The 12,500-nt window shown below is 38.2% G+C and overlaps 1 protein-coding gene and 1 long non-coding RNA gene across 3 annotated transcripts in view; both read left to right on the forward strand.

Annotated features, from left to right (window-relative positions):
- The window catches only part of LOC140950232 (T-complex protein 1 subunit theta-like), a 295,708-nt gene that overhangs the window by 207,347 nt on the left and 75,861 nt on the right, over positions 1-12,500 (forward strand). Inside the window, exons 4-11 of one of the 2 annotated variants that reach the window (XM_073399449.1) lie at positions 2,582-2,680; positions 3,015-3,041; positions 3,268-3,330; positions 4,508-4,595; positions 5,125-5,312; positions 5,721-5,885; positions 6,441-6,560; positions 7,461-8,163. In XM_073399449.1, coding sequence (XP_073255550.1) covers positions 3,015-3,041; positions 3,268-3,330; positions 4,508-4,595; positions 5,125-5,312; positions 5,721-5,885; positions 6,441-6,560; positions 7,461-7,526 — 717 coding nt within the window. In that variant the 5' untranslated portion in view covers positions 2,582-2,680 and the 3' untranslated portion in view covers positions 7,527-8,163. Of the gene's footprint in view, positions 1-2,581; positions 2,681-3,014; positions 3,042-3,267; positions 3,331-3,813; positions 3,881-4,507; positions 4,596-5,124; positions 5,313-5,720; positions 5,886-6,440; positions 6,561-7,460; positions 8,164-12,500 lie in introns of those variants that run through there. The other variant, XM_073399441.1, reaches the window with a different exon arrangement.
- LOC140950309 (uncharacterized) overlaps positions 1-12,500 on the forward strand; it is an 84,354-nt gene that overhangs the window by 1,890 nt on the left and 69,964 nt on the right. The window lies entirely within an intron of this gene.

The following is a 12,500-nucleotide window of genomic DNA, read 5'->3' on the forward strand; positions in this document are numbered from 1 at the left end:
CTGACAAACACAAAAGATTACTTGACACGTTGAGCTGCAAGGTAGTATTTTTCTTCATTTGATTGGGTTGTCATTTGCCATTTCCTTTCTTTTCAGAGAACTGTGATCTGTGTAGGACATGAGGCAGAGGTAAGCTCGGCAAAATAACATTAGGAGTATAGAATAGTTCCTCGAAACACATAGATCTTAGAAAATTTTGGACTGATCTCAAATTCTCAGAAGCATTGATTGTGATTAATGACTCGAAGTGTTGTTTTCTAGGTTACTTTGCATCTCGAAGGCCCAAATTTTTTTCAAGTCTCAGTCTGAAGTTTTGAAAGATTGCTGGGACACCAATGATGAACATGAATCACTACATTGAACAGCCTTGAAAATTATGTTTAACACTCTACAGTTTACAGTATGCATTAGCATGGTTGTACAAGCATATCTCTTGACTCTTTGTGCCCTAAGAGTGACCAACATCAATTTTCTTCTAACAAATATTCATACTTAATCAAGAGGAAAGGTTATGAGACATCGATAGATATTTCACCAGCTGAAGGGAAGTGTTTTGATCTTCTGTCAAATTCTCTGAACTTGTTTTGTAAGGAAAATTGTAAAATCTGTGCTGTTCAAAAGAGTCTTGACTGATGTTTCAGCAGTGCTGCATTCTTCAGAGTACCAGACCATATACCGTTAAAAAGTTTGTTTAATTAGCTCACATGCCTGATTGCATAGTTGTACGCATGCTGCATGTGACAGCGTGCACCTGGCACATAAGTAAGCAAACGGTGAGTAATTCATGAGAAAGTAAACTCTTGGTAAAGGTCACTAGGACCCACTAGTTTCATGTGAATTACTTACTTTTTGCTTACTTGCACGCACATGAGCTAATTAAATGAACTTTTTAACGGTGAACAGCATCAATTTTACAATTTTCAAATTAAAATTAAGAAACTACACTGCGCACGGATTTTAATCTTTATTACACAAGGTTATTTTGTAAGGAACTGTGTGGATATCAGTGTGGAGAATTTATCTGTGGATATTGGGACTTAAAGAGTTCACTGGTTTGATGTTGTTCTTTACTTACATCTTTATAAAATAGAATTTTCTTTTTTTGTAGTTCAATAAAGACAAGTTTTAGTTCAAGAACGACAACAAAGTTCAATAACAACTACATGAGTTCAGAAAATGACATAAGCATTACTAAAACCCAGTGAAAATTCAGTTTTAAACACTGCGTAGTTAAACAAAGACACAAAAGTTCAAGAACGACAATATAGTTCAATAACTACTACATGAGTTCAGAAACTGACACAAGCATCATTGTCTGTTTATTTAGTTAATGTCAAGGATAAATTAACTATACTGATAAATTATATTCTACAATGCTCAGTCATTGCTATGGTTTATTGCAGATGGCTTTTTGCAGATAGATTAACAAATTCTCATTTAGTTATTGGTTATTGGTCCAAGAATAGACATTTGTATATAGGTTGATAGGTTCTCATTTAGTTACGGGTTATCATTTAGTTATTGACTCCAGAAGAGAAATTTGTATTTAAATTATTTTGTTAATGCACCTGAAGTTTTAAAGTTGTAAAAATAAGGGGCTGTATATTTTTTCTCCAAGTGGGGGAGGGGAGGGGGCAGGATTAGTTTGTGGTGTATTTTAGGGAGTTGGTATGGAAACCATTATATTATCAGATCTAAGAGATGTTGAATACGTGATATGGGATTATACTGATAATGATGTCTATATTGATATAGATGTTACCATGTAGTTCGGGGTTATATTGTCTATATTTATTTATTTTCTATACCTGGATTTTTGTATATCTATAAATTTCTTTTTTTAATTTAATTTATCTGACAGGTTTCAAAATAAAGTGCTTCCTTGAGCGAGAAGACTCTATGGATGGTGAGGACTGATACTAGTGCATGGTGGTGAAGAATGTTTGCTGTGTAAGGTGGAGGGGGTGCACTGAAAAGTTGACCCCTAACTTGAGAGATCTCTCAAATTATTGCCTGAAAGAGCATGATCCAGTCAAACAAGCCAGAGAAAAATGCAACAAATCATGTAACCTTGACCATAAAATCTCATGGTAAAACTAGTTCCACTACCTAAAGAAACATTTACATCTCTTGTCACTGTAATAAAGGCCAGAAAACGCCCAGCAAAAGAAGAAAAACAGGGGGAAAAAACAAATTATAAAAAAGGCGAGCGACAGAAAGCTACTGAAACTGGGCTAAGTTGCACCTGGGTCTGGCTCACTGATGCTGAATTAATTGATGTGCTTTTAATTTACCTTTTTAAAATTGTTTTATCCCAATGCAAGGATCATAGTATAATTTATTTTAAAGAACCCTGAAGATGCTATAAAATGTGTTCGTATTTTGTTGTTGTGTCAGGCCTTATGATTAAAAGATCATGCACCACTCAGAATAATTCTGTGGATGATGATATTGTTATGAAGTCCATTGATTGCAGAAACTGCATGTTAGCCCATGAAAGTTTTAAAAGAAAAAAATTTACTATAAAATTAACCAAATGCGTTTTGATGTTGTCATACACTTTAATTTTTCCATTCAATAGTTTGACTAAATGATGGTGGTGTTTTATCATCATGCTGCTTGATGGTCAAGATTAATATGGGGCAGAGCTGGTCATGCTGGCTGTTGGCCTGGTGAAAAGGTACATTTCTATGAGTATGATACAATGATTCCTTAAACAGAAGTTTTATCTTGTCTTCACTGTCAATTTCTACGCATTTCATTTTATTTATTTATTTTTATTTTATTATTTTGCCACACACAATGAATTACAAGCAGAAAAAAAATGATAATAAATAGGTTAGTTAACATTAAATTTAAAATTTGTGCATTTCTTGGGAGGAGTGACTGTGGCGGGGAAATCTCCGAGAAGCCGAGCTTATGAGGAATAGAGATTTCCCCCCAGTAAGTAACAGCTGGTTACTGAGGCTGTTATTTTCCACCTTAAACAAAGGACATTTTTTTTTTCTTTTCAGATGGTAGGAACATTGCTTGAGTCAAACGTAAGTTTTCTGAAAACTGTTGATGTTCTGCATGTTATAAAATAACAACATATTGCTGGAACACCAAATGATGAACATGAATCGCTACATTGAACATTCATGAAAATTATGTTAAACACTCTAATTTTTTCCTGATGGTGTTCCTGATGTACTTTTAAATGATCAAAAGCATTTCCTTCCTGTGTTCAGTGATGTCTTAAGTTTTTCTTTTTCTTTCCCAAAATAGTTTAAAAACTTGAGCAGCATTCCTTTGATGAATGAAAGCAGAAATCTGTTTCCTGATCATGAGGTACAATTTTTGTTGTCAAACAAATGTTATAATCTATGACATGCATCCTGCGTATTGCTAGGGTCAGCAGTGTCGAAATCATCATGTCACGTGGTGTCCTTATTAAGCGGGTTGAATTTAGAGAAGATGTAAGAGGGACGTGAAAAACTGTCCGTAATAACGATGTCGCTGGGTTTGATTGTAGTGGAAATAAGGCATGTTTCAACCTTCGTTTTCGTATTCACAGATGCGCATTAAATGCTAAGTCTTACAGTGTGACTACTCGAACCGGGGCACTTGGAAGATTATCCAATCACAACGTTTTTTTAAAACAAAAGATTCTCACGTTTTTTTTGAAATGGAACCAATAAAATTCAAGGTTCAACTATGCAATAGACTACGAGCAGTCTCTCTTTTTTCTTAAGATACGACTGAAAAACGGGCAACAAAAAACGTGCAACTTGTTTTGTAACATTGCTACAAAACAAATATCATTGTTTGCAGGTTAAATTCAAAGTTTGATTTGAGAAGTCTCGGTCGATCAGTTGGGGCTACAATACTTCCAAAATTTGTAAGTTTGCTTAATAGCTTTTTTATTCCCCCACCATTTTGCTAGCTCGACTATCAGCCACTGATCTGAAAATAAGCCTGAGCTCCTCTCCTAAAGGAGGGCAAGACCAGACTGCAGTCAGAAAAGCAGTGGAAATCGAGCCTACCATGTTACATGAGAATAACAGTAGTCTTCGGGCGAGTCCCCCACCTTAGAAGAGTGCTGCTCCAATCTTTGGCAGCTTGCTCACTCGTTACTTTCAATTCACGTTATTATTTTTATATGAAACTGGTTTCTTGTAGGGGGTGCCAGTGAATTTGAGCAACGCTTAAAAAATGAAATTCTGATACCTTTTATGGGAATGTGCAGCTATCTTTCCTAGAAGGACGTTTGATATCATGAGACATTGTTCCCAGACTTCCTCGTCGTCCTGTCCTTCTCGCTTTAGGGAATGGGTAGAAGAGAGAGCCCTGGTGTGAAGTTACCTCCGTAGTGGTAATAGTCATGAAGTAAAATCCCAGTAAGAGTAATCACTATGCAACAAGCAGCGTTAATCATTTTGTTTAACTGAGTTTAGTCTGAAAAATAGCGGGAAGACAGCATTAAAAATCATTGGTTACTGAATACTTTTGTCTCCCACCATTCCAGACAACTCCCACATCAGAGGAGATAGACCACTGTGATGAAATCAAGGTGTCAGGGATTGGTGACTCTTCGGTTACTATTTTTAAACAAGGTACTGAACTACTTAATAACGGTACTCATTTATTGATTGATTTATTTATTTGCAAAAAGCAATAAGAAATTTTAGGTTTACTTGTAGGTATAGTGAAGTAGATTATTCTTGCAATCAAGAGATGGTAAAGTTTAAGAGAATAAATCTCTCCTATTGGCTTACGTGATGTTGCAGATGTTAGTAACGAGGAACGGGGAATGGTCGATTCGCCCTCGATTTATTTCGATTCGCCCGATGTGTATTTGTCGTCTTTAAACCTGAGGAAAGAAATAAGCGTGAAAATACAGTGAATGTACACATGGAATCCAAGCTTAGCTAAAATAACATCTCCGATAAGTATGTTCTCCCTGTCTTGTTTGGGTGTTGTATCTCATTGGGCGAATCGACTTACGTCCGGCGGAACGCCGTCCGGCGAATTGACTTTCGGGCGAAAGGACCGCAATTTATACATTCACACCCACGCAAAAGGAGCATCTCAAGTCTCGCCACCAGTCCTACTTATTTCATCTCCTGTAATCTTGTGTCTTAGAGCGCGAGGAGACGGCTGTATCTACTGTTGTAATCCGGGGTTCCACCGAGAATATCATGGACGATATTGAGCGAGCTGTTGATGATGGAGTGAACACGTTTAAAGCGCTCACCCGCGATGATCGCTTTGTACCAGGGGCTGGTGCCACGGAAATTGAACTGGCTAAGCAGATATCCAGCTTTGGAGAGGTATGTTGAGTTGCAGGTCTTGACATATACCTATCAGTGTCACTCAGCTTTTGGATTCAAAGTGGTTAAACCTTGGTAATTATATCTCTGAAACGTGTAACTTTACTGCACACGCTTTTTCTTTATTACGAAGAAAGATTTTAAAAGCCTGCTATTGGTTTCCTAACTACAGTTGAACCTCCATGTGTGAAAAAGGCGTAGAAAAGGGGTTGGGGGAGGGGGGAAACACGAAAGGTAAAAAAATCCCTTCTCCCCATGCTCTTCCCTTCCCGGCGCCCGCCCTTTAGATGCCTACAAGCAGGTGACGTGCACTCCCTCTCCTAACATGGATGGTGGCTTTGGAGGGTCTTGATCGCGTGAACTTGTATTGCGTACTAGCCGTTAATTGTTTGTCCTGTTTTCCGTCAGACTTGGGCAGGCCTTGAACAATATGCCATGGACAAATTTGGCGAATCCTTGGAGGTCATTCCCAGGACCCTCGCGGAAAATGCTGGCGTGAAGCCCGCAGAGCTGATATCTAAGCTCAAAGCTGCCCACAAGGGTGGGGATAAAAATGCTGGCTTTGATAACGAGGTATAGTTGAAGTCCTTAATAACGTAATGTAAAATTTGATTTCAACGCGGAGATACTGAGCAGAAAAATAGAACATAGCTTGAAAATCTTAGACGGTAGCCACAAAAATAAAATATGTTAGACAATACTAAACATTTTCAATTCAATTTAAAAAAGGGAAGAAATCCAGATAAGAATATGCTTAATATAGTGCACAAGCTAAAAATTTTATAGCTAAAAATATATATTTCCTAATCCTGATTCCAGTTGTTTGATAAAGTTTTTGTTGTTTTGTTGCCGACCGTATTTGGTCTGTTAAATTGTTCCGCATCTTTGGCTCATCCTTTGTAAATGTGTTAGCGTAGAATCTTGGGATTTTTTGTTTTGACCCTTTTATTTACAGTTGAATCATGATTTTCAAACGCCTTTTTGGGAAAAGCTAATTAGACCGAATTATCAAGAGGTGCGAAAAATCGGGGATGAAATAGGCCATTTCCGAGGGGGGACAAGTTCTAATCTAACGTGGTGACACTGACATATATGATATGACATAACTTTCGATGTTGTTTTTCTTAGGGTGGTGGAGCTGCAGTGAAAGACGCAGTAAAAGCAGGAATCTTAGACTTGTATCTTGCAAAGCACTGGGCTATCAAGTTCGCCACTGATGCAGCTGTTACAGTACTTAGAGTGGATCTGGTAAGGGAACACATTTGTGTCGTGCCGTAGCTCTTCAACCAAATTCTCGTCTTTAAATCCAGTTTATACAATTATCTTTGTCCTGATTAAGACCTTTAATATCTAAATTTTAAGTGTTTGTCTCATAGAGTTCATTAGCAACCTTTAAATTGGATTATGGTGACACGTTAGATTTTTAATCTTGTTATATTTCCAAGATTTTCCACTTTTTCTGCTGCTGGCCAGAACATGAGACTTAAGAGATATAATTGGCGTTGCAACTGATCATCTTAAGAGCTGCTTGTCGATCTTGTAATGGTAGTCCAATCCAGGAGTCCTCATTTTTTACAACCCCAACTCAGACATTGGTTATACGCTTTATAGGAGAGGAGAAGCGATGACGTCACAAAAAGTAGGATTGGTGAAAGGGGTTGGTTGACATGTCCAGAAAGAAAAAGGTAAAAAATGTCCACTTGCTAAAAATCAGCTTGTTAGTGTAAATTGGTGGTAAGATGTAAGCATCGTTATGCGCCGTTGACTCCATTTAAATCTTTCTACAACATGCGAGGCTAATTTTAGAAGGATTTGTATGGAGTCATCAGAGCATAGCGGTGCTTATATGACCCCCACCAAATTTTGCACTTGTAGCTTGATTTTTAGAAAATTGGGCATTCTTCATATTGTTCTTTATGAGATATGCCAGCCAATCCCATAATTTCACAAATTTGAATTTTTTAACGTCACACCTCTTCACTCTGTTCTGGAAAAAATCAGATGTAAACTAACGGGAAATTTTATTGGGGAACGCTTCCATAATGGTGCAAGTAACGAAACTATTATCCTTCAAATAAGCATTCACAAGTTGGTTTTTAAATTGTGAGGTAACCAATGCATGTTACAATTATGCCCTTGCATTTTCAGATTATCATGTCCAAACCGGCGGGAGGACCAAAGCCTAAAGACAATCCAAACTGGGATGAAGATTGAGCAATAAAGTGTTGTTACGTCAAGCAATAACTGAATGATCTGTTAACCTGCTTCTTGGTCTGGATTAACGTGTGTTGTTGAACTTTGCAGAATTAATCCAAGGCCACCAAATGACAGTGGCATTTTGGTGACTGAGAGCCGTTTTACTCTCGGCAACGTTACTAACTACTTGCTTTGCCATAGTCCTCGTTAGCTCGTTTGTTCTGTTTTCCCAATACAGGTCATGTGATAATACTCTAGAGAACTGTTCATTCAAGTTTCGTCTTATTCCAGTGCATATTTGCGCATGATTTATGAAAGGACGAAGGGGCAAATTCCCCGAGACTTTCAAAACAGAAAAAACAGAAAACAGAACATACAAGCTAAAGAGGTCTATACTCTTAAAACTGTTGGGAATAGTATTAAAGTTTTGGCGAGAGCCATGCTGAAGAAAGTTGTAGCTCCCTGGTAGCTCTCTTCAGGCGCCTGTTTACTCACAGGACCATGCTCGTTCTTAGCGCCCCTCGGCAGTTGTTTTACTGAACCAGTTGATGAAAGAGTGACCGTCTGAGCACAAGATGATTAAAGCGCTATCAGTGTTTGCAATCTCAGTAAAGTAGTGACCATTATCCTACAAAGTATCCAATATCAAAGCAAGGTCGTGATTTGGTGTCGCGCTTCTTACCTTACAATTATTAGGTAGCTTAAGCAACGGTCTTTTTGAGCGACGCGCGTCAACCGGAAGTGGACTTTTTGCATCATTAGGCAGTGGTTTGGTTGAAATTCTCGTTTCTTTCTTGTATATGAAGTGACGAATAAAGCTTCAGCACCTTTGAAAAATTGCAAGGCACGTTAAAGTTATCATCAGCCAGTGAAACAGGTGCGTATCAGAACAGCAGGTTCTACCAATAAATACACGGAGTGAAAAACTGGTTTTTCATTTTTTATGATGAGGATAAATAAATGGTAAATACACGTAACTGCGGAAGTCAATGGGATGATCCACGGATGCGAAAAGGTTCTTTTTGCCTCATCGCGGGTGTCGTGATTAAATAATCACAATCAAAAATGATAAAGTGACTTTATTAGTAACGATTGCACTGCTGTCGTGGTTTTGCAGACTACTGAAGATAGCTTTGGTGCTCCTTTGTAAATAACATAATCGGGGCAATAGCACGGCTGTATCCTCTGATCTTGGCCGACGGATATTAAGGCCCCATTTTTTGGGGGGAAAGTCTCCCAGGAAAGAGGGTCCGGCTGAGCGAGACAAAGTAGTTATCTGAAGAACTGTTGGCTCGGCTAAGAGGGTGTCCCTACCATCACAAAAGGGTGACTCTTCTAGGCGGGTCACCCTTCTAACCGAGCCAAGTCTTTTTTTTTCTTGTGTAAACGGTTCGCCAAGGTTTGTAAGGAAATGTATGAAAAGGTCGCTCGGGTAGGCGAGTGACCCTTCTATCTGCGATAACTTTTCTTCATATAAATGCTCTGATCACTGTGTTGTATCGTGCCTCAACGCATATCGAAAGACGATTGACGTTTATCTCATTCCCAGCTATTAGTCACTTATACTTGTGAGTTCCACTGTCAAAGTTTTCTAGTTCTAACCGACTGTAAAAGTTCAAGGGGCAAATACAAGACGCCCTAACTTTTAACGTAAATTCTACTTGGGTTTCAGTTGTGGGGCGGACGGTGTATCCATAGCAACAGTGAGGTCAGATGAAAAATGCTCCTAGACCCTAGACCCTATCCGTCGTCAATCCTGCCGCTTACCCAACTGATAGTTAGCCTCTCGTTCACTTGATAGATAAATCCACATGTAAGGATAAATTGATTTAATGAGTTTTGTTTGTAGACTTGGGCTGGTTTGTTACATAGCATCTTGGGTTTTAGGAATGCTTTGGCATATGCACTGTCTCCTTTTCAGAATCAATGTTTCAAGAAACTAGAACGTCCATCTTACATCGATACACTGATGCCCTTTAAAGTTTCATCACATCTCCTCTTTCAAACAAATTTTTATTGACGTCAATATTACAGGTGTGAAGAGAGAATTTATTGTTCTTCAGTTATTTGCAGTGTATTTTGCTTTGGCTCATAAAAATATGAAAAGTCAATGTAGAAATCCTTTATTCTTTAGTCTTAACTTCTCTAAGCCGTGAACAACCCGTTGATTTATTGAGCGTAAACTTATTTGTCAAGTCATAATTGTATTTAATCTTCAAGCTGTAATCAACCTGTAAGAAGCCGTTATCCACCTGTGTAGTTCTTGGAAGTAACTTATGTTTCAAAACAAGCTTAGGTTTCCACCAATAGTCTTTTAGAAATGATAGTTGTGTTCTGTAATCTACCTCGCTAGAACATGATGTAATCTGTATCGCTTCGCTAGCTTCGGCTTAAATAGAAGTGCTTTGTTAAGGAGCTTCTTCGGTTACATCCTCGTTGGCATCTAGTCTTGGTTACATTGTGGTTGGTTATGTTTTGACTGTACCCGCAGTATAGTCTTGGATTAAACTTCTACATTGCAGCCAAGTTCTGTTGGTTGTTATCATTGTCTCAAGGGTATTCAACAGGCGTAAGAGATTCCGTGCCTTCCTGCAGCCAGCCGTGTCCCCAGGGAAAGGCCTTTCCCAGAGAGTTTTAGAGTTTTTCCCCGTCCGTTGATGTACCCTTTTGTGAAGACAAAACACTGTTTCCACACTGATGTTTAAGTGAAAAAGCTGTTTTCACACAGGGGCAGTTATATGTCACTTGAACAAGTGACTAGATAGTTTGTAGAAATGTTTTGCAGAAACCTAAATTGGGCATATGGGAAGACGGAAATCTGATGCATTCAAAAAACGTTATAAGGTTATCTTCTGTGGAATCTATTTGTTAACTCTTTTTCTTGCGGTTTTTTCATGCTGTCGCTTGCAGAGGCAGGATAACTTGTAAAAACCTTGATACTCCATTCACTGGTTTACACTGAAGAGTACAGTAGTATTAGTACATGTATTTACATTCATTTGTCAAAATGAAATTTGTACTGGGGTACTCGGGCGTATCCCTGCTTTGCATGGACTTTAACGGTTTCGTTGCCCTCACCTTCGCAGGCATTACATGTGTAATGATAGTTTTTCTTGTTATTTTGACTTGATATTCTGAGTTTAATGAACCGGTTAATATGTGTTTTATGTTCAGATATATAGCCATGTTACTCCATCATGTGTTTTGTATTGCCTTTACCAACAGAGCGCAGCACATATTTCATTTTGGCTAATTTTGTCAAGTTTTGCTATTCTGCTGGGAACTGCTGGGGAAATTGAAGCAATATGTTGTTTGCAATGATTTACTACTATGAAAAAAATATATTTAAACTCATTAATAAATAAAATGAGTGGAATTTTCAAAAGTCCTGAATTAGTTAAGCGATATGAGTTTTTGCATTATGATTTACAAACACCATTCAACGACAATGTTGCTAATAATAATAGACAAACAAAGAATAATTACCTAGTATTTACTGTTGATAATAGTTCAGAAGCAAATCCAATTGATTGGTACAATGCTTATTTTGAAGTTATTTTTAAACTCGTCAAATATACTGTTGGAACAGGTATTACAGCAGGAGCTAATAATGGAAATCAAGATGGTACAACAACAAGAGGTCATACATTCATTCAATCATTAGAAGTTGAATCATTCTCGACCCAGAGCTCTTCTGCGAATGACGCTAAGGAGGAAGAGCTCTGGGGAACCCTGGAAAAAGATTGTGTCTGATTGGTTTCAGCTTAAAACAATAAAAGTGTTTGTGATTGGTCCATTCATGTTAGCACGAGAGCAGGTGAACGTGCGGCGTGTCCGGCAAGTAACAACGCCCGGCCGACTCTTGATTTCAGCGATTTCAAAACAACATTTGCACGACTAATTAGACAGAATAACTGGATTCCCCAGTTTTTAAATAAATGGCATTAGCTACATATCAAAAATTGATTTTAATGTGAAAAATAAAATAAAAATACACCGACATCTTTGCCAGCTATAATTTTATTTTAATTTTTTTCGACTTTCACGTTATCGTATTTAAAGGAAGAAGCCGAGTATGGATGAAAACGTTGGCTTTATGTCGTGAATTGCCCAAAAAGCAAACTTGCAAGAGAAACGTAAACAGAAAAAAACGAACCGTTCCCCAAAGTGATGCGTGTACACAATGCGGCTAGATATTTATAGTTGTCTTCTTTTTCTCACGATAGCTTTACTAAAGCCATCACATTCACAAACAAACAGAAATAGAAGGACGCTAAATTCATGCCCATTTTGGAAATTTTTATTGGAATTACCATACGGTTTTTAAAAAAGCCATTCGGAGTTCACTAACTGCCTCGTGAAGTAGAACACAAATATTTTACCAACTGTCGAGCGTATGCGAATTTCAAGTCTCAGATCTATGAACGTTTAACGGTATTTTCTCAGTAGCTACTACAGTTAAGAGCCTTGTGTATCTGAAAATTCTTCAAGGGCTCCGTTTCTTCAGTTCTAATTCCGAAGGAGCAAGAAATTTCGCGATAAAATAGATATAGAAGAAGACAAAAGTTTTGGTTGGATAAAAGAGCATGCGTTATGCGGTCCAAACAGCCAGATTTTGGCTAGGCCGGCGCAGAGTTTCCCAGAGCTTACGCGCGGAGTCAGAAGCGTAGGCAGGGCGGTCCAGAATGAGCTTAACTGTAATGGGATTCAATGTAATGAAACATCCAAAACCGCCCATGTCCCCCTCTCCTAGGCGACCCCTGGGCATATGACTTTTTTGAAAATTTTTGGTCAAATTCCCTGGTATGCTGGCAGTTTAGATTGTTAAATGCCCCACCGGCTAGCGCTTCAAAACGTGTGAAATCCCCTACATACCCACAAGAGATTATTAAAAAATTTTCCCATTTCTCAAACCGTTTATTCAAAGTTAAATATCGCACTAGACACAACCGAAACTCCCTTAAGTCTCGGAAAGCTGTCGTACGGAGGTTT

The sequence above is a fragment of the Porites lutea genome, chromosome 1, assembly GCF_958299795.1.
Source record: "Porites lutea chromosome 1, jaPorLute2.1, whole genome shotgun sequence".
Classification (NCBI taxonomy): domain Eukaryota; kingdom Metazoa; phylum Cnidaria; class Anthozoa; order Scleractinia; family Poritidae; genus Porites; species Porites lutea.